Source organism: Sus scrofa, chromosome 7, assembly GCF_054392235.1.
Source record: "Sus scrofa isolate SSC_HxYL_T2T_F1_AM1 chromosome 7, Sscrofa_HxYL_maternal_Yorkshire_Landrace_v2.0, whole genome shotgun sequence".
NCBI lineage: Eukaryota > Metazoa > Chordata > Mammalia > Artiodactyla > Suidae > Sus > Sus scrofa.
In genome coordinates this window covers 121201278-121222533 of record NC_139389.1, presented here as the reverse complement: position 1 = coordinate 121222533, position 21256 = coordinate 121201278, and the positions used below count along the sequence as shown (strand labels likewise).

Below are 21256 nucleotides of genomic sequence, written 5' to 3'. Positions count from 1 at the left end.
GCTCCATGGAGATTTTACTGAGCGGTTCTCACTCATGTATGTTTACAGTGTCTCTGCCATGGAGATTATAGGCAAATAGTGTTTAAAAGCTCTCCTCATAGTTTGTAAAATTACTGGTACTACATGGCTATTCGCTGTGATGGTGAAACCATTAGTTAGAACTGGACTTTTTGAAAAGAAATCTTTATGGAAAACATAATTATATCAGAAAATGAAGTCAGCTCTTTTGTGAGTCAGTTCCTATTATCTGTCCATTTTGAAAACTCATTCTCCGTTCAATTGTATTACCCATGGTGATGTGTTTGCATTTCAGCAAAACAAAACTGAACCACACTAGCTCTGCATGTCTAGCTCCCATCCTAGGATTTTTACTGTAGTATCTTTATTATTGAATAAAACCTCCAATGTCCTGCTAAAAAAAAATCACAACACATAAGCAATTCCTCAGCCAGACACAACAATCAGGCTTGCTCACCTCAGAATTCTAAGAGATCACAAAGAAGTGAAAAGAAGAATAGATATTAGAGAGGAGTAAAAATCAGAAAAGAAATAGCCCACTCGGAGTTCACGTTGTGGTGCAGTGGAAACAAATTCAACTAGTATCCATGAGGATACAGGTTCGATCCCTGGCCTTGTTCAGTGGGTTGGGGATCTGGTATTGCCATGAGCCATGGTCTAGGTTGCAGACACGGCTTGGATCCCATGTTGCTGTGGCTGTGGCATAGGCTGGCAGCTGTAGCTTTGAGTGGACCCCTAGCCTAGGAACTTCCGTATGCTGAGGGTGCAGCCCTAAAATGCAAAAATAAAAAAGAAATAGCCCACTGATGAATAGAAATATACTTCTCTTTAAAATAAGATTGTGGAAGAAACAAACACCAGCAGGACATTATGCTTGATGAGAAGTGGATATGTGGCTTGGCCCTCCCAGGTCTGAAACATGTAAACACTTTCAGATTTGTCAGCACATAGGTCCCTCTCTCAAAGGAGAACTCGGAGCTGGCTCCCCTGCCTCCTGTCTTATGAAGCTGACTTTGCTTTTTGGAATAATTGCAGATATGATTTTGACAACTAAAAGAACTCTACAGGAAGCTTGTTTTGAGTTCCTCAAAAATTCCTACAGTTAGTGCCACTCAGATGCAGGAAATAGTTTTGTATAACACTCTTTGCCTCAGGAGATAGAAAGACCACATGATCTGTGCTAATCAACAAAGTGGTGAAAACAAGATTTGGACAGATATACACAACTATTCTTGCACTTCTGCCCAAATATTGTTATCAAACCATTTCTTCCCAGAAAACAGGTTTGTTAGCCTAAGAACACAGTAGCTCAGTCAGATCTGGGCGCTCACAAGGTTTTCTGCTAGTTGCTCTGCTTACCAGTAAATTAGCAGTGGGATTTTGCCTAGCAACCCCACTGTGGAAACACAGCTAGACTCTTAAGTGGTTGGGGAGGTGATGGTGAGAAGGTCAAAGGAACGCAAGGTCCGTGCTTCTCAGGGTCCCTCTGCAGCTGACCCTGCAAACATTATCTGCAATTCTCGGCAGCTTCAGAAGGATGATGAAAAACTAGGGGGGGAATAATGAAAAGGGAAATAAAAAAGCTTCCAAGATGGTGAGCTGAGACTTTCTGAGAGCTCACTCCAGAGTCAGCACAGAAGAACCAAAGGAGAATGAGAACTTTTTTTCTTATTGAAAAGAAGGTAATTATAGGAGATAATGTATATAAAGGGAGAACCAGCAGTGAGCGCCTGAGCTAACAAAGATTATCTTACACTGGACGGGAGGCGGACAGGACATTCCTCAGTAGCAAAGGGCAGCAGTAAATCTGGGCTGTCCACATAGAAGGAAAGATTCGGACTTTTACATCAAAAATGATCGCTGCCGATCATTGAGCACTGAGCAGACACAGTGCAAATGGAACAGAGCAGGATGCTAGGGGCCCTTCCTCGTTCTCTGCTTTAGCTCCTCTCTGAAGTACCAGGATAACAGTATCCGATGCACCTTCCTGGCGTTGTTTTACAAATCTGAAAACCCCCCTTCGCCAAAAGAAAGAAGTTAAAACTTGATGACCAGGAGCTCGGAGCCCTCAGGCTTAAGGGTTGATATTGTTGATCCCTGTGACCCCGCCCCCTGTCCCCGCCCCCGTCCCCGCCCTGTTTCCTCACCATCAGCCAATCAGAGAATTGTACACATGCTGATCACTTCCCCAGGAACCTCTCCTCCCTCACCTGGCTTTTTAAAATGCTTTACAATTTTGTTCAGGGAGTTTTTGGTTGTTTGGCCTCACTGTGGGTCTGGCCCACGAACTTGTGCTAACTCTAAGCTTTTACACACTGATTTAATCTTCCAAACAGTCCTATGGGGTGGATTCTTTTATCTCTATTTTTAAAAGAAGAAACTGCTGCAAAAAGTTGAGAAGCTTGCCCAAGGTCACTCAGCCATTTAGCAGCGGGAATGAGATGCAGCGTCTCAAGCAGCCTGTCCCTAGACACCGAGTTCTTAAACACCATTTTTCCGTAGTAGCGAACGATTGAAGAGCTAATGGGGATAAGAAGCCCAAAGATCACTGAATGATGTGTTTGTGGTTTCATTTTGAAAGCTAGTTTAAAATGTTCAATTAAGGCGTGTTTTAAATGTTCAATTAAGGCATGTACATTTTTTTTAAGTATCTGGAGAGCAGCAAAAACATGGGTATCCAGGATAACAGATATTGCCAAACTCTTATGCCCATACCACTTCCTTTTATGGTGTATATACAATTTCATACACACGCACGCACGCACGCAAAACACTTTATTTTGTAAGTCCCTAAAATACCCGGATGATTAAATTCTCCAAGCCTTCTCTAAGCATCACCCTAGGTGTCTGGAGGAAGCAGCACAGGTTGGCCTTGGGCCGTGAGCGGTGGTGAAATGTTTATCATGCAGATAAACTCTGCAACAGATAATGCAATTAGGATGGAGCCTTTGTTACACATCTCCGTCTCCACTACCAGACAAATGCTGCCCCGTGCCATCTTCCCTTCTACCCACTTCCTGGAGCCTGGGAATGTCTCCAGCCTCCTACGTACTTGCTGCTCTCCTCTGCCAACCTCAGCCTCATTTGGATTGCAGTTGCGTTCACATCCTAATTTATGGCTTAACAAGTGTCTCCCAAACATTTAATTCCCTTTAATTTCATTATGCATTTGAGGAGGATGGTTTATAGAGGGGGAAAATGATAGTCCCACTGCCAGCAAGTAGATGAACTTAATGATCTGTGGGAAAGTCTCCTTTTGGGCTTTGGCTTTTCGTAGGTCTACAGACAGAACTAGGCTAATCGTAACTACATCCTGGATTCAGAGGGGGCTTACCTGCCCCCTCAAAGTCTTATGATATCCAACACAGAAATTCATGAAATGGGTGAAACATTCCCTGTGGTTCTCAGGTAATTTTTCTTGTCATAGTACTTACGTTTGTGGAAAAATGGTATTTTCACATGTAGTTTCAAAAATATCAATAAGTTATTTTTTTTTTTTCCAGATGGCTTTTCTGAGGACATGGGGAGGGGCTATACAAAAGCATGAGTCAGCTTATTTTTTCCTGTTCCCATTTTATATACCAACGATCCTCTTAAGAGTCAGAGCACTTGACTCCTTTTTATGAAGGACTGTATTCCTTTCCCTTCATTCCTTCTTTCCTCCCTTCCTTTCTGGCCGTCATATGGAAGTTCTTGGGCCAGAAGTAGAATCGGAGCTGTGGCTCTGGCCTACGCCACAGTCATGGCAACACCAGATCCGAAACCCACTGAGCAAAGCCAGGGATCAAACCTACATCCTTATCGAGACAACATCTGGTCCTGCTGAGCCGTGACAGGAACTTCAGGATTGTATTTCTTTCGCTTTATGAATATTTAGGTAATGTATTAATCCAGGAAATGGCATGTAAATAGTGCTGATGGAGATTTGTGCAAATAAATATTCTCCGCTATAGCTAGTCCTAGTCATTTAACTGCCCACTCCGCCATATTGAATATACCTGGGACCAAGATCCCATCAGGTGGGATCTGATGGTTTTGGGGCTTTATTACAGAGGAGAGCAGCCATCTTCTTCTTCCCCCTCTTCCAGCTCCCTTGTCCCTTGGAGTTTTCCAGTGAAGGGGCAGCAGTTATGTCTGTCTCTACAACTCAGGGAAACTGAATCGTTATCAACCTTCCCATCTCAGAGACCTAGTCATTTCCTTGGCTAGCATTTCCTGGTTGAGCAGAGTTGGCTGATCATAGCAGTGCCTCTCTTGAGCATTGCTGTCCAGGGAAACCTGGCTGAGGTGTCCCTGCTATGGATGAAAGCTTAGGAATTCATGGACAGTGACGAGATCTCCTAGTGACAGGTTCTCATTCTGTCTTCCTTCCCAGAGGGGGGAAACAGGGTGGCCTATTTTTTTTTTCTTTTTTCTTTTTTTTTTGCTTTTTAGGGCTGCATCTGCAGCATATGGAAGTTCCCAGGCTAGGCACAGCCACAGCAACGCTGGATCCTTAACCCGCTGAGCGAGGCTAGGGATCGAACCCGCATCCTCATGGATACTAGTCGGGTTTGTTTCTGCTGTGCTGCCACAGGAACTCCACGGTGGCCTATTCTTCATGGAGGTTAATCTGGTTTCTTTCATTAGCGGAGGACTCTGGCAACTTTGAACAGGTGACTTCTTGAGTAACTTGAAAAGTGGTTTCCGTCACTGCACACTGGACTGAGAGTCCGTCACCTCAGAATTCTCATCTGGGCTCTGCCCCTCATTAGCACTTTATGCAAATTCCCCACACCCTTTTGGGCTGGTGTTTTCATCTGTAAAATGAGGTGTATGAATGCAAAGTTCTCTCTGTACTCTGGAGAGTCTCTGCCCTCTTATTCACTGGAAGGCAATGACAAAAACAGATCACATGGTAAGGATTTCCCATATCGATTGCCCTTAAAATGCATACTTTTGTAGAAACTCAAGGTGGGCAGTGTGCACAGGTCCAGACACTCTGGTGTGAAAACATATTTATGATAGTATGCAGTTTGGGGTGGGTATTGGTGCTAGGGTCCCCTCTGAGGACTGTCTCCAGTGCAGAACGGCCACTTTGAGAAGACCTGAAGGGAGGATTCGGTTTAGAGGCAATGCCGGTGTTGTCTGGAGTGCATTCAAGGGCACAGCAGTCTGCCTCCAGTCGACCTCTGGACTCCGTGGGCGCGATTCTTTTGCCCAAAGTATCAGTTTAATTTCCATTCCCAATGCATTTTCACTTCCTAACTACTGGCTCTTTCAGAAGCTGACATGAGATGAAGCCCCTCCTACTCATTTTAGACAGTGACCCTGTCATTCAGCACAGACTCCTGTCCTGCCCCTTGCTGGTACTACAGCCAGCAAACATGATGAGCGCAGCACCAGCTCAAACACGTGTGTTTTAAAAGAAAAATATGTTCTAAAGGTACAACTTCAGCAGTGGGCAGGCGGGTGAAGAAGCAGACAGACACTTGGCTGGCGTCTGTCACAAATGAAGATGGGGGTGGCTGTGTCTTTCTTCTCATCCCAACGTGCTGGCCTGTCTCAGGAGGCATTTTTCCCAGCATAGTCCTATTGCCACAAGGGAAACTGGGTGAAAATCCATCCCCACCACCCCTGTGGGAAGACCTCGAAACATGTGCCCTCCTGATGGAGGGTGAGTCACGTCACATGAGAAATGGCAGCAAGCCCTCCTTGGAAAATAGGCAGGTTGGACTAGTGAGGAAGTTAGAACCAGCATTTACGCGGCAGTCAGGGAACCACTCAAACGATATTCAAGGCAGGAGCTAAGTGGGGTTTCTTGACCCAGGGACCACTTTGACCGCCTGAGAACCTCTGTGTATTTTTTTAGGAGAGGACCCACAGCTTTCATTAGATTCTCACGAAGCTGCCCACAAGCAAAGGGAGGTTCAAAGCCACGGATGTTTCCCCCTCTACCTCTGTCTTCCAAATGCAGGGTGATGGAGCTGACTTGCCTTTCTCCTTTTCTGTTCTTTTTTAGAAAAAGCAAGTGAGTCAGACCAAGATCCGGGTCATCTCAACCATCCTGTTCATCTTGGCCGGTTGTGTTGTGTTTGTGACCATCCCTGCCGTCATTTTCAAGTACATCGAGGGCTGGACAGCCCTGGAATCCATTTACTTTGTGGTGGTCACTCTCACCACGGTGGGCTTTGGTGATTTTGTGGCAGGTAAGCACCCGGGGCATCCCATAGTCGCCTGGGCTCTGGGAGGGGCAGCAGATATTCTGTGGGCAGGGCTTTTCCAAACCACATGGAAAGATGTGGGAGGAGCCAGTGAGGCTCAGCGTCCCCACTGCTGGGCACGGGCTTGTTTCGAACCCATGGTTCTGTGTGAGGTAAACAGCAGCCGCTGTTGCCTCGAGAGGAAGCCACCTCTCCCTCCCCAGGATGCCGATTGCCCTTATCATCCTATGAATCATGCGTGAGTGGAATGAATTTCTCATTGGATTTTGAACTTCCGAATTGGGTTGAGGCTCCTTGAATCAATTGACAAAGGCTATATTAGCAAGTGGCAAATATGAAACTCTGGGGAGATGAGCATAGAGTTTAGTCTGCAGTGACCTGCAGATTAAGTGTCCTGATGCTGACATGACAGCCACTGTCCCTGCAAAAGTTGCCCTGGGCATGTCTGGATGCCAGACTTAAGACTCGGGTGACGACCAGGAGCTGAAAACAGCCTCCGGGGAATATCGTATTAGAATGGATTCTGCGTGAGAGTATATAGAATAGCCTTCGTTGTAAAAACAAATGCCAGTGAACTGTGCTTAAGGAAGCAAAAGAAAACCATCAAATTCATCTAGGGACAGGGAGCTTGAAAATTAAAATGAGATCTGACTTCTTACATATATCGTTTTCTGAGCATGGTAGGAATTTCCCGATGGAATAGTTCTAGGTGGTCAGACAGATGATCATTTTCTACCCCGAGGAGTGAACACTCTGACCGAGCAACTCTATCAGAACTTAAGACATTTAGAGAGGGCAGGGGTCTCCTCTCCTCGAATCTGGAAAACAGCAAATTCTGGAGAGGATGTTGAAGGTTGGTCCACAGGCACGCGGGTTATCTCCACATTGGTCCTGTGATACAGAAAACTGGAAGAGTGGTTTTGGAGCTAATCCAACTGGGAAGACGGAGACTGATGTCTACTCTGTAGAAATCGCAGTTTTATTTTTTTTTCTTCTTTTTACTGGCCAAAGACTAAGAATTGCCAAGTCAAGGTGATTTAAAAATCGTTTTGCAAAGAACCTGAGGCAGTGGGGCCCCACCAGTCGTTCTCAGCCATTGTGCAGCTCCTTGGCTTGGGCACGAAGTCACTTGATGCCATCTGATTAGAGGCCCGAAGCTCTGGAACCACACCACCCAGAGAAATGAGGAAAGGAAGAGGAACAACTGTCCGGTTCATTCCTTAGCATCATCCATGGCTGCTCTGTGGGGAAACTCAGTTGAGATTCTGATCCTGGGTAGATACACGCAGCGGCAGCTGGAGTTTAGGGCTGTTTTCACCAACATCTTTAAGTTCCCCAGAGCATCATTTGCGTTCGGCTGTGCCCCAGAGCCTTCTGTGCCAACCCTGGACTGTCTGGAGGACTGTCTTCCAAGGACACCAGTGGTGAACCCTGCTTTCCAACCCGTCATTGCTCAGTTCAGTCTGTTAATGTGGGGCAAAGATGGCACAGCCCTGGGAATATGAGCTTTGAAAAGTTGCCTAGGACTTAAACGTATTATTATTATTCTCATGAGCCACCATGGGCTGTGAGCACTTAGCACACACCCCACTTGACCTTATGTTTACTTACCTAGTAAAGTTGTGAGCTCCGCAGTCACACGCAGAGCACTGTTTTATTTCCCTTACGTACCTCTGATTACACAGCCATATCACCACCTTTGTCCTGAAGTCGCCACAGACCCGGGCCTTTTATAACTCACGTGCTGAATTATACCCGTTTCCAGAGCTTACACAGACCAACTTGAAGATTGCGTGCCTTAGAACCTAGAAGCATGCCACAGCCTTTTGGCAACACTCTAAGAGCGAAAGGATGCCCATCGTTGAAAAAGATACATTAACCAGAGCGGATGGTTGCTGTGATCTAACATGACATCAACTCAGAAATATAGTCGGAACATCGATCACCACACAGGATTAAGTCCTGGGTTATTTTGTAGCTGTCTCACTTGAGGACAGTCTGACAACCCTGCATGTATTTTGCAGCCCTGCCTGGGAGCTCACGCTGAGTTCCGCATTCCCGGCCAGCAGGTGATAAAGGAACGAGCCAAAAGCTGTTTACTGCCTTGCTCGCTAGCGCGCCCTAGTGACAGTCTTTTTTTTTGGGTGATGATGACTTGTTAAGGTAAATAAATATTTACTTTTAAGATAGCTCCAAGGAGAAAACTGCAGAGTTCTCCTGCTTAGCGCAGTGGTGAAATCAACCTTGAGAACCACTTAATGTTGAGGAAATGCCAACCGTGTCCTAGAGAAAGCTGAGAGGGAGCGTTGCCGGAAAGGGAAAAAACACAGCAGCTAAGCCAAACCCAGGGGGGCTTGCCATGGAAACCTTCAGTGAAATTTGGAATTCTGATTTTAAGAAGTGCTGGGAGTAGCTATGGAGACCTTGTGGGCTGCATTGCAAAGTGGGTTTGGTCACACTGAGAAGTGCCAGATGCCACAGTGCCTGAGCAGCGGCCTTGGGGAGGTTATTATTGATAGCGTGGATTCAGGGGTGCTAGATGAGGTTACAGCCTTGACCCAGTGGGAGAGTCTAGTGCTCACTCACCATATAGCACCATAAGTAACAGGACTAATGTCCATTGTCCTGGAAATGGCCACCAGCCTGCTTCACGGAGCAACGACATCGCACAGCGTGAGAACAAGGCTGGCGTTAGTGATTTCATGGAGCTTCCCCACTTCTTTACGAGAGAAGCCTGGGGCTCGGACTCTGTTTTTCGAGGCTACCTTTGGCTGCGCCGTAGGAGGGCTGGAATAAACAGGCTAATTACTTGGAATAAATGGCTGGTCCTCTCGGTGGAACAGCCAATCAATGCAATCAGGCAACTAGACGATTTGGTTTGATGGATTTTTACTGTAATCCCTATTTGTAAAATAAAGGGATTGGATTAGCTGGCCTCGAAGGTTCCTTTTCCTTCTAGCACGGTGATTCTAATTACTCAGTCTAATCGACCCTTTGTATCAGCATCGTGTGCACACCATCCCTCAGTTAGCATTAAATCACTATTGCTTGGGTCCCAGTCCCAGGGATCCCAGGAAGACTAATTTTCCTTCCACACACCTACTCATCTCTCGGTGCATGCATGTGTGCTTAAGGAGGAAATGGTTCCTAGAGTTCCACACCATCTGGGATTATTTAGTATTTTTAAAATTGAATTTAAGGCAGTTTAAGAAAAACTTAGCGACTGGGCCTGACCAGGCATTCTCTAATTCATCATCGAGCTCTGGTTTAGACTGGGTAGATCAGGTTGGTCACTGACATACTTTTGTTATGAGTATTATGATCAGTGATCAAGATTCAAGGGAAGTTAAGCCACAGGTCGGGCTCTTTTAGGGAAGAGACACAGGTTGTCCTTGCTCTCCCACCCATGTCACATCTTGTGTAACCTCAGGCCTAGTAGCCAAGTGTTAGATGGCAATGGGGTGACATCTCTGTTGCATGGGCTGGGATATGTTTCTTCTGCAAAGACCATCTGCTAGATCCTGGTTAAAGTAACGTTTGGTTGTTTTCAGGGGGAAACGCTGGCATCAATTACCGGGAGTGGTATAAGCCCTTAGTGTGGTTTTGGATCCTTGTTGGCCTTGCCTACTTTGCAGCTGTCCTCAGTATGATCGGAGATTGGCTACGGGTTCTATCCAAAAAGACAAAGGAAGAGGTAGGCTTCCTTCCAGATTCCGTGTATGTTCCTAGAATCAGATTAGCTCTTGCCAAGAATTACCTGTCTCTGTTCTATGGGATAGACCATTTCCCACTAAATGGGGGGTTCATAGGCTTCCTCGTTTTGAATCCTTGAATCAAATGGATTTTTGTTTTAAACGCCAGATTAAATGGAATAGCAGTTATTTCTGGATCCTTTTTTGGCAGGTGAGAAAATCTGGTGACTTACTTACCAACCCACAGATCCTGGAAAGATTAGTAAACAACAACATTTTAAAAATTGAAAAGAAAAAAAAATCCAGACATAGTCAGCAGAGGTAGACTATAGCTGAAGGTGTGTGCAATTGCCCTTAATCAGCAAGTGAGTTTTTCTCAATTCTGCATGAGATAAGTCATTGAACCATGGCTGCCCATGGGGACGTGAACTCAAGGGCTTCCTTTTACTACATCCCCTCCTGGTTTTTAGACCTGCAGATACATCTCTTTATGGCCGGTGGCACTCAGCATTTCCTCCTTCATATAAATGCGCACGTTTTTGTAATGTAAAGAATTATGGCCATGAGGTTGGGGGTTCGATCCCTGGCCTCGCTCAGTGGCTTAAGGATCTGGCATTGCCGTGAACTGTGGTGTAGGTTGCAGACGTGGCTCGGATTCCGCGTTGCTGTGGCTGTGGCGTAGGCTGTCAGCTACAGCTCCGATTCAACCCCTAGCCTGGGAACCTCCATATGCCACAGGTGTGGCCCTGACCAAAAAAAAAAAAAAAAAGAAGGAAAGAAATATCCATGTAGCTTTCTGGGAAGAGAGGAAAAGAGATAAGAAAGGAGGAGGGTGAGTCCAGAGCAGGGAAGTACTAAAGAAAGGAAAGAGATAAAACCCCAAAGAAACAGGAGTTTGGGGTTAGTCAATGCAAACCATTCCATTTAGAATGGATAAGCAATGAGGTCCAAGCACAGGAAACTATATCCAGTCTCTTGGGGTAGAACACGATGGAAGATGGTATGAGAAAAAGAATGTATATATATGTTATGACTGTGTTGCTATGCTGTACAGCAGAAATTGACATGACACTGTAACAACTATACTCTTAAAAAAAAAAAGAAACAGAAAGAGGGACAGCCTCTTTAAGAGTGACTGACTGTTCCCTTCCCAGAATGTGGTCATTCTATGTAGAAGGGCCTGGAAGAGCATTGCTGAATGGAGACGTCTCCAGTATCATTCCTGGTTGCAGTGGTTTAATTTTCCTGGCTTGCACAGGCAATGTCAAGGCACTCTGCAGTCTGATTCTCCAGAGAGCTAAGTGACCTGCTGAAAATCAGCTGTAATAAAAGAGCACCCACATAAATATTGATGTTCCTCAGTGCAGAAATCCCAGTTACTCATCTGTACAGGAAAGCACGAGATTTGTATGAATTAGCCCTGCTGAAAAAGAGCCCAGAGATTTGGTACTGATCCTCATGCAACACTGCACCATAAGGAAGTATGTTCTATGGACTTTGGCAGAACATGGCCCCGCCCCTTCCTGCACCCTGACCAGGGAAATTTGGTTTCCAGGTGCCCCAGTGGATCTTACTGAACCAGGGCAAGCTGGATAGCCCAGGGCCAGAGCATGGCCCGGGCAGAGGGTGACACTTGAGCAGGTTGCCCAGGACTGAGGGGGTACCTGGGACACAGGACTTTCCGTTATTTTTTTTTTAATTTAATTTTATTTTTTTATTATTATTTTTTTCTTTTTTTTGTCTTTTTTTTTTTGTCTTTTTGCTATTTCTTGGGCCGCTCCTGTGGCATATGGAGGTTCCCAGGCTAGGGGTCTAATCGGAGCTGCAGCCGCCAGCCTGCGCCAGTGCCACAGCAACGCGGGATCCGAGCCACGTCTGCAACCTACACCACAGCTCAGGGCAACGCCGGATCGTTAACCCACTGAGCAAGGGCAGGGACCGAACCCGCAACCTTATGGTTCCTAGTCGGATTCGTTAACCACTGTGCCATGACGGGAACTCCCAGGACTTTCCATTTTAAAACCAGGTCATTCCCAGGCTGACTGGGACAGGTGGGTCACCCTCCCCAGATAGAGGTCTTAGAGGGACCCAGAAGGGCAAAGGATCTGCTGAACATCTGCTTCCTACCCAGGACCCAGCTAAGTGCATGTCCACCATGCAGTCACGTGAAAAACTCTGTGAGCGAGGCAGGGCTACCCCAGAGTTATGTTGGAGGAATGAGGCCAGACCGTGGAAAAGGAGGTGGAAACTCAGGAACTCAGGCCTGTCCAACTCCAAGTATCGCTCTTGCCCTCGCAATGCCATCAGCCTCTCCTTCAGTCATCGCCTCCTGTTTCTCAAGCGTCCACGTGGCTCCCCCGCCCACCAGGGTCCCCATCCCTCCTGAGACGGGTCTCTGGGGCTGCAGGAAGGGCCCGGGCAGGGTAGCATCCTGCCCGTCCTGCCGGGTGCAGGTGCCGCCACCACCTCCGGGCCTCCTTCTGGTGGGGACACGCAGGGGCTGCGGGTGCTGGGGGTTCCGGGTCGGAGGTGACTGTCTCAGCGCGTGGTGGTGGTTCTGTCTCCCGGCCAGGTGGGTGAGATCAAGGCCCACGCGGCCGAGTGGAAGGCCAACGTGACGGCCGAGTTTCGGGAGACGCGGCGGCGGCTGAGCGTGGAGATCCACGACAAGCTGCAGCGGGCGGCCACCATCCGCAGCATGGAGCGCCGGCGCCTGGGCCTGGACCAGAGGGCCCACTCGCTCGACATGCTCTCCCCGGAGAAGCGCTCCGTCTTCGCCGCGCTGGACGCCGGCCGCTTCAAGGCCTCGTCCCAGGAGAGCATCAACAACCGGCCCAACAACCTGCGCCTGCAGGGGTCCGAGCAGCTGAACAAACACGGGCAGGGGGCCTCGGAGGACAACATCATCAACAAGTTCGGGTCCACCTCCAGGCTCACCAAGAGGAAAAACAAGGACCTCAAAAAGACCTTGCCCGAGGACGTGCAAAAGATCTACAAGACTTTCCGGAACTACTCCCTGGATGAGGAGAAGAAAGAGGAGGAGACGGAAAAGGTGTGTAACTCGGATCACTCGAGCACGGCCATGTTGACTGACTGCATCCAGCCGCCGGCCGGGATGGAGAACGGGGTGGTCCCCACGGACACCAAAGACAGGGAGCTTGAGAACAACGCATTACTTGAAGACAGAAACTAAGTGGTAAGGACACTGGACTTGACGGAGCGTTGTGGGGGTTTTTTTGTTTTGTTTTGTTTTGTTTTGAATATTCACCCTGAGACACGTGCCTTAAACAAGACTTCTTGTTAGTCTGAAATTACATAGCATCGAAGAATATATTTCACTGTGCCATAAACGACTGAGAAAGCTTGCTCTGCCAAAAGGAATCAAAGAACAAGGACTTCAGTTGCGATCAGGACTGCAGGACACCCAGGGAGGCTTCCCTGGCATAGGAGGTCACAGACACAGGTGTCCAGGGCGAGACCAAGGTGATGCTGTGCCCCAATGCCGCACTGCCCCCGCGGTGGCAGGTAGAAAAGGGCAGCTATTCCTTAGACCAGCCATCTGAAAGGAACAGGTGTGTCTTTTCCTGGACCTACCGTTAGTGATACGTGCACACACAGAAGGGGACCGGATTAGGGGGTGAGCTGGTACTGGCAACTAGGGTAAGAGTGGACATTTGGGCATGTTGCTCTGAGTTCCAATTTTGATACACACCATTCAGTGCACATCTAGGCTTTCTAAGCTCCAAATGAATGAATGTCCTTGGGACCCAAGAGCACCTGGAATTTGTTGGAAGCAGATCAGAGCACACATTAAAAGGTGCAATTGCTTTCCTCATTACGAAAGAAAAAAAAAAATCACAAACACATCACACTGTGGATATTACCTTAACCAATGACAGAAGCCTGCTGCATTTTTGTCTTTCTCGCAGGGGCAGGTAGTGCACATGAACTTGCAAGCATTGGTGAAAACTCAACCTCAGCCGCTGCATGGTGACAGGCAAAAATCATGCGTTTTCCTCAGTGGGTGCAATGGTGAAAATAAACTGGTTTTGAAATGTTCATGTTCATTCTTCTAGGAGCTTCTGTTACAATTTCTTTTGATAAGAGGGGGAAAAAAATACCAAAACTATTGCCTTGCATGATGCCGGTGGCTTGCTGTTCTGTCTATCGGACCCTGCATTTTTATAAACATAGATGTCCTGCATGTCTAAGACATACCAAGGAGGACCATGGCATCATTCCATCTCAGGGCTTCTTGTCCCTTTGGGTGTCTTAGGATAGACGTAGTGACATGAGGTCTAGTCTTGCTATCTGCAAACAAAAGGAAAATTAATCCCTCAACCAACCCCTGTACTGGACGATTGAATTGTTTTCATTGCTTGCAGCTTAAGTGCCATTATTGCCATTTAAAAATATAATACTTAAAAGAAGTATTTGAAAGATTTCACGTTTATGTTTGGGTGTTCCTTTATTCTGAAAGCATCCCTTCTTCTCCTTGCTCATTGCTTTACCCACACCTGCTAGCCCCCCAAGTTGGAACACCACTGTGATTGCTTGTTTCTAGGCACACAGTAACCAACACGTGGGGACAATTATGATTGTTCCATGAGGGCAGAGCACTCAGTGAAGGGCAGTGGGGGAGAGGAAGGTTCTAAGTGGATTTTTATCACAAAGGGAACAATCTGTCCTAGGCCAGCATCCTGTGTGTGCCTCAGCCTTTTTCAGAGTTGGCTTACCATCAGACTGGCTCAAACGTGGCTGTTTGAGCCACACACTTAAGCATTTGGACCTGGAAATACGAGGAAGCTGCTGGTCATGGGCCTCCTAGGCTCAGTGCCACCTTTTGAGGATATGGCATAACTGATACATAGAGTGGACTTATCAGAAGATCACAGGGGTAGCAGAGACTTCCAGAAACCATCTAATGCTTTCTGACTTCCAGGGAAAATGATGCCCACTACATCCTTGACCTCTGGTACCATGGTGGACCTCTTCCTGCCCAGCTCCCCCAAATGCAGAGCTCTCTCTTGTCTGGAGCACATGCAGCCCCTCTTGTCCCTCTGGCCCCCGATTTTAGACTCTAGGTATAGATGTGGTGTTGCTTTTGGGAAGGAGTCAAATAAAAGTCAAGTTTGATGAGGCCCTTTCTTGTTCGAGGTAGGTCTGGGTTCATGCCTTCATGGGGCTGGAGCTGTGCCTCCCTGGGGGCATCCTGTGTTTGCACAACAACAGACACTTGGGAAACAGTGTAAGTGCGGGTGTGGGTATTGGTTCTTCATATGGGATTCATTCCAGCCTGTTTTAAGAAATTGGTAGATAGCTGGGGCTTTCTTATTCTGACAAGTTCAAAGCTTTCCTGTCCAAGGATCTTGTTCATTTGGGTTTCCACCCTCTATTCCTTGGTACCTTCCTTATAGTGGTGGGTTAAAATTCTAGACCCTATCACCAAATCTGGCCAAGAGGCTTCCCTGTCATTTTTCTAGTGGCTTCTGTGGGCCAGGCACTAGATTAGGCACTTTATGGGTATGGGCTCACTGAAACCTCACAGCAACACTCTGCTCTGCCGGAAGTGTTTGCAGACCCATTACACAGATGATGACACAGAGGCTCAGGGAAGCTAAGTAACTTACCTAAGAGCACACAGCAAGAAGGTGGTAGAGCTGGTGTTCAAAGTCTATCTGACCAAAGTCTACTTTTGACTTTGCTATAGCGTCTGTGTCATGCACTCTTGTGTGTGTGTGTGTGTGTGTGTGTGTACCCACATGTGTCTTTTTAGTTTCACGGACACAGATTACAGAGGTGGGGAGAAGATCTTGACGACCAAGACGGTACGAGGTCTTTGTATAAACTTGGCCTAACGTGTTGCCCTTGCAGATGCTTCCTGGACAGTATTCTGTATGTGGCGCCCTTTCTGCATTGTTAAATATGCCCTTTGCAAGCGCGCTTTTGCACTTTACTTGCTTATCTTGCAGTAACTCGGCCTCCAGCTGGAGCAAAACAATTCAAAGTTCTAAGCTGCACACTCTACCAAATGCAATGGGTGTGGGTGTGTGCATAGACACTTGCCCAGACCAGTCAAATCCCAGGAATGTGGAGGGATCAAAAATAGCCTTTGGCTGAGAGTTCTCCGACGAACAGATGGGGCCAAGGCCCTGACGAGAAACATCAAGAGTCTTCCTTGTGTGGAGATCGATCGCTTAGATCTGAGGGCAAAGTGTCTGAGCACCTATAACATCCTCAGAGCAGATGCTGAGAGGGCACGAGAGGCTGGACTCCACTGTGTGGGTACCACTAAGATTTGCGGGGAGGCCAGGGGTTTTGGAATTGCTTGAAAGTTACCTTTTTTACATGGGGCCAAATAGAGTTTGAGAGGATGAGGTTAAGTGGCTGCAAATTCCGCACACATGTGGGCACAGCCCTGTCCATCCAGCTGCCCGTCCCCCCCGCCTGGAGAAAACATTCTGATTTTGCACACAGGGCACAGGGCAGTGTCCTTTGTTTCTCCTGGTAATCAGACATGGAAAGTTTTGCTCCACCATAGATCTGGAGGTTTATTGGTGAGAGCCAAGGAACGGTTTGGAGAGACTGCAGCTCAATGCCCAGCCCTAATCCAGCAGTGACTCTAAGCCTTTATCACTTTGGGGGAAGGGCCCTCATGTGCGCCTAGGCAGGAGGGTCCCTGACCTACAGCTAAGGTGACTCGGGCTGTTTGTCTGTGTTCCCCAGTCCCAGCCTGTGACCTTGGGCCTCTCGGTCCCCTTGCTACATCACCTGCACATCGAGGGAGTTGAACACAGATCATTGTCAAGGTCCCTTTTAGTTTGGCAGTTCTCTGACCATTCCCTGGTCTGTGACTTAATGAAATGTACTAAGAACACTTCTAGCTGGATTTATAAATACTGAGTAATGGGCCCCACTTATTTTAGGCAAAGACGAGAGCTCAGTCTCTTGCCCTTTGGGATTTGTCTTCTGGGTGATTGATGGAGAAACAGATGTATTTGGGAGCCTGGTGGCCAAATTAGGACAGTGTCCTGCATAGGCTCACTCTGTTCTCCTTGACAGCACACTGTCCCCTGGGGGACTTGGGGCATGGGGGCTTTTTCTTTTTTTTTGGCATGGTGTTAAGACTAAAGAATTTTGAGCTATTGTTGTTTGCAATCAATTATAGTAAATATCCCCTCTGATTTATGAACTCATATATTCTAGACAGGTATTTCTTACTTAGACCCCCACCCACCTATACACACACACACACACACATGCACGCACACATGCACGTGCACACACGCAGAGGAGATGGCTGCTTGGGTTCTATGGGAACCGTTCATGTTGAAAGTCCTAGTTGTACTAGGTGTTGGCACACCACCCCTTGCCTCCCCCTGGGATCATATTTCCTTGCTCAGTCATCTCTGCTCATACATTTGTATGCTTGGCTTTGAGGGTTAATGAGAATGTGGTCAGAATTTGGAGAGGGTAGATTTTTATTCGCTGTATTAGATAAGAATGTAAGACCCTCCAATGTGTATGTACTGTGGCTTCTGAACAATAGGAAAACAGACATGTAGAGATTCTCTTTAAAAAAAGTTTAAGGAAAGCCAGTATTGCATTTCATGCCTCTGCTTCCTGCATCCCACTAATGTTTCAAATGGGGGTTATTCTTTCTCACTGTTATGATGCAATTGTGTGCAAAGACAGTGCTGCGTGAGCAGAGGGAGCTAGCTAGCTCTCCAGGGTAGAGCATCAGAGCTAATTAGTAATGGCCTTAAAAAATAAAAATGGCAACTCTCTCAAACAAAGATGACTTTAATTTGGCATTGTGGATACTGCAAATTCTGCGTCTGGAAACTCTGGAAGAGCGCGCCGATTCCACGGCTGTAAATAAAGTCCCGCCCTATGTCCTTGCACGAGGAACCAGCTATGTGGTCCTTCAGCATCCTGCCCACAGTCCCCATAAACCTCAGTCCTCCCGTGGTGGTCCCTAATTCATGTGACATCAGTGCAGTGGCAGTGAGGAAAAATAAGAGGTGCCTCTGATTTTACTGAAAGTGATCATTTCCACAGGTAGCTAAGAGATGTGGAATCTTACTGTCCTCAGCTCGTAAGTGAAAAATCTCAAAAGAGTTCCCTGTGCATTACCAAGCCCCCTCCCTGTGAGACTCCCGCTCCATCCATATAGCAGTCCTGTGCTGCCAAGGACAACTGGGAAACCTCCCCTTTGCCATCAGGGCGCTGAGCTTGAAGGGAGAAGGTGCCTAGACGCGATATGCAAACCAACCCACGGGCCAGCCTCTGGCTTCTTACCCGTCCCAGAGTCACAGGCAGGGGACCCCTTAACAATGATAAACCCACGTGTGGAGTTGTCTTACCTATTTTTCTCTCTGTAGGATTTCATGGTGCTTTAAAAAGAAAAAAAGGCATTTTACAGAAAATAATGCCGGGTTGGGGGGGGAGGAGGGAATTTCGTAATGTTCTTAGGAAAAGTACAAAAGCAACTTTGCTTGTAACATTTCAATAAGCTGTGCTGCTATTGTCTTTATTTGATGATGTAATTTTTTTTTTTCAATGATGGAGAAAATTGCAACAAAGACCTTCTGGAAGATCCAATCCAACGTCTCTCCTGTTTTCCTTTCTTTTGTGGGGCCAAAAGTGGTTCATAGCGGCTGGGTTGGGTGGTACGCTCAGGACCACAGGTCTTCTGGGGACAGGCTTCTTGCCTGGCTGGACACTCACAGGCATTCATCAAGGCAGAGCCTATGGAAACCCATGGTCTTGCAGGCGGAGAAGGCTGTAGCAACGCAAGAAGAGGAAGCCTCACCCCGTGTGATTACTGCACTTTTCTTTTCATTTCCCTGGTTTTATCTGATCCTGATTGCATGTTGCTGGGGGTGGGGGGGGGTGGACAGCACATTTTCTAGGTGAGGCACTGAATTAGACATTGTGACAAGTCTGCCCATATAAAATGGACAACTCCTTGGATGCCAATATTTCAAGTTGTATTTGATTCTGCTCTTCTGCTTTGCATCCACCAACCATGGGCTTGTTGTAATGGGTAGAGAGAAAATGCCCACTGTTTTTGAGCACCTATTATGTACCAGGTGTTCTGCTAGGCAGTTTACAAACACGCTGCTTAGTCTTCCAAGTGAAGCAAGTTGGGTTTCTTCATCTCATAGATGGCGTTTGAGGCTCAGGGAGATTAAGAAACTTCCAACCCAAGTGAATCAGCTCCAAACCTGAGTTTCTTTCACCAGATCAAGCAGTTTCATGGGTCATGTGCCTTGAGCACTTTTCTAGTAAAGATGGTGTGATTCTTTCTGACTTGTCTGTGTTGTGTCTCCCTCCCTATTTGTGAGAGAGGTATGCCGTGAAGTCACAGGTGAGTTTTGGCTGCAGGACCAAGCAAGGCCAAGTGGCTTGCACAATTGCCAAGGCCATGAACTGTCCCCTCAGGCTAACCCAATGCAATTGCTGGTCATGGGCTGGGCAAGGACAGATCTGGTTCCTGTTTTTATTGCTCTCATGGGCTTGGCCCAGTGCATGGCATGTGGTAGGAATTCAAAGTGATCTTTCCAAAATGCAAACTGGCCTGTGGATTTCCTTGGCTTTCAGGATTTAAAACCCCAAAGTGCTGGTCTATCAGGACCTGCGTGCATTTCTGTCTCATCAAACTTCAGCCTCCACAGCCACCATTTTGGATTTCTTGCAAGCTCCCCAGTGGTCCACTCTTCCTTCTCTGTCTCCAGCTTTTTGCAGGTCCTGCCCCTTTGGAAAGTCCTCTTCACTTAAGTGCCACCTCCTCCATCCTGCGACCACTTGGCTCCTTCAAGTCTTTCAGTACTGAGCTGGAGAGGTCCCTCTGGAAATTCTTAGCCCACTTGTCCCCTCCCCCTCAGAAGGAGTTAGTTGCCTTCAATTCAGTCCACTCTGCTGGATTTAAAGGCTGGATTCCTTGTCAGTCTGATGCAGATGAGAAGCTCCTCAGGGCAGGAACTAGACCTTTCACTTCTGTTCCCAACACTAGGCACTGTGCCCCATGTAATACAGAGGCTTAAATTATTGGTAGAATAATTTCAATACCCTAGCATATTTGTATCCTTCAAGGCAGATTTTTTTTTTCCCCATGAATTGGAGCCAAGACTCCACTGGTGGAATAAGTAATTTATCTAATTTCTGAGAGTCCTCTTGGTCAAAATTAAGTGTGCCTACAAAGTAATGAATTTGATTTGTATTTTGGGTTTACAAACAGCTCCATTTTTTTTTTTTTTTAAATGGCTGCAGCATATGGAGGTTCCTGGAACAGGGATTGAATCTGAGCCACAGCTGTGACTTAGGCCACAGCTGCAGCAAAGCTGGATCCTTTTAACCCACTGTGCTGGGACAGGGATTGAACCCTAGCTTTTGCAGCAACCCAAGCTGTTACAGTCAGGGTCTTAACCCCTGTGCCATGGTGGGAACTCCAAAATTTTAATCACAGTGATAGATAGTTAAAATAACTAAACTCTAAAGATGAATACTTTGGAGTTCCCTTCGTGGCACAGTGGTTAACAAATCTGACTAGGAACCATGAGGTTGCAGGTTTGATCCCTGGCCTTGCTTAGGGGGTTAAGGATCTTGTGTTGCTGTGAGCTGTGGTGTAGGTTGCAGACGCGGCTCAGATCCCGAGTTGCTGTGGCTCTGGCGTAGGCCAGGGGCTACAGCTCCGATTCGACCCCTAGCCTGGGAACCTCCATATGCCGCGGGAGCGGCCCAAAGAAATAGCAAAAAAAAAAACCAAACAAACAAACAAAAAATGACTACTTTGATGGATAGCTCTCATTTAGATATATAGATAATGGAATTCATTTTACAATGAATCTGATTACTACAGATACAGTTTTGAATGTCCATGACCATAGGAAGTATGAAATTATGTCCTGTGGGGATGTCAGATCTATGACGGACGAACACCGCCCCTTACTTCTTCTGCCCAAGGCAGATATACTAATCATGGAATTCCTTCCCTCTTAACCCAGGTGCATTCTCGGAATCCATTTAAAGGCTCTCAGGGTTGGTAGTTCTCAAAATTATTGTCTGATGATTTTTTACACCCAAGAGATTGTTTCATGGTGTCCATGAGGTCAGAACTATTTTTAGAATAATACTAAGACATCGTTTACTCTTTTCACTCTCATTCTCTCATGAGGGTTCAGTATTTGGAATTGAGTAGCATTAGTCACTCAGAGAACAGGGGTAGGGTCATGAGATACCTTTGCTGAAGATTAAGAATTTTCCCAAATGATAGTAAATGGACTTACATTTCTTAGAAAACCCCGAAGCACCTAGATATAACATTCTCATTGGAAAGGG

The 21256-nt window shown here is 46.9% G+C and overlaps 1 protein-coding gene across 8 annotated transcripts in view; it reads left to right on the top strand.

The window, feature by feature from the left end:
• KCNK10 (potassium two pore domain channel subfamily K member 10) overlaps nucleotides 1-18517 on the top strand; it is a 154344-nt gene extending 135827 nt beyond the window's left edge. For 7 of the 8 annotated variants that reach the window (XM_013978357.3, XM_084969963.1, XM_013978356.3 and 4 more), the window contains 3 exons: nucleotides 6020-6206; nucleotides 9773-9915; nucleotides 12486-18517. In XM_013978357.3, the coding sequence (XP_013833811.1) occupies nucleotides 6020-6206; nucleotides 9773-9915; nucleotides 12486-13106 (951 nt within the window). In that variant the 3' untranslated portion in view covers nucleotides 13107-18517. Of the gene's footprint in view, nucleotides 1-6019; nucleotides 6207-9772; nucleotides 10534-11782 lie in introns of all 8 variants that reach the window. The other variant, XR_014811245.1, reaches the window with a different exon arrangement.
• The last annotated feature ends 2739 nt before the right edge of the window (nucleotides 18518-21256 follow it).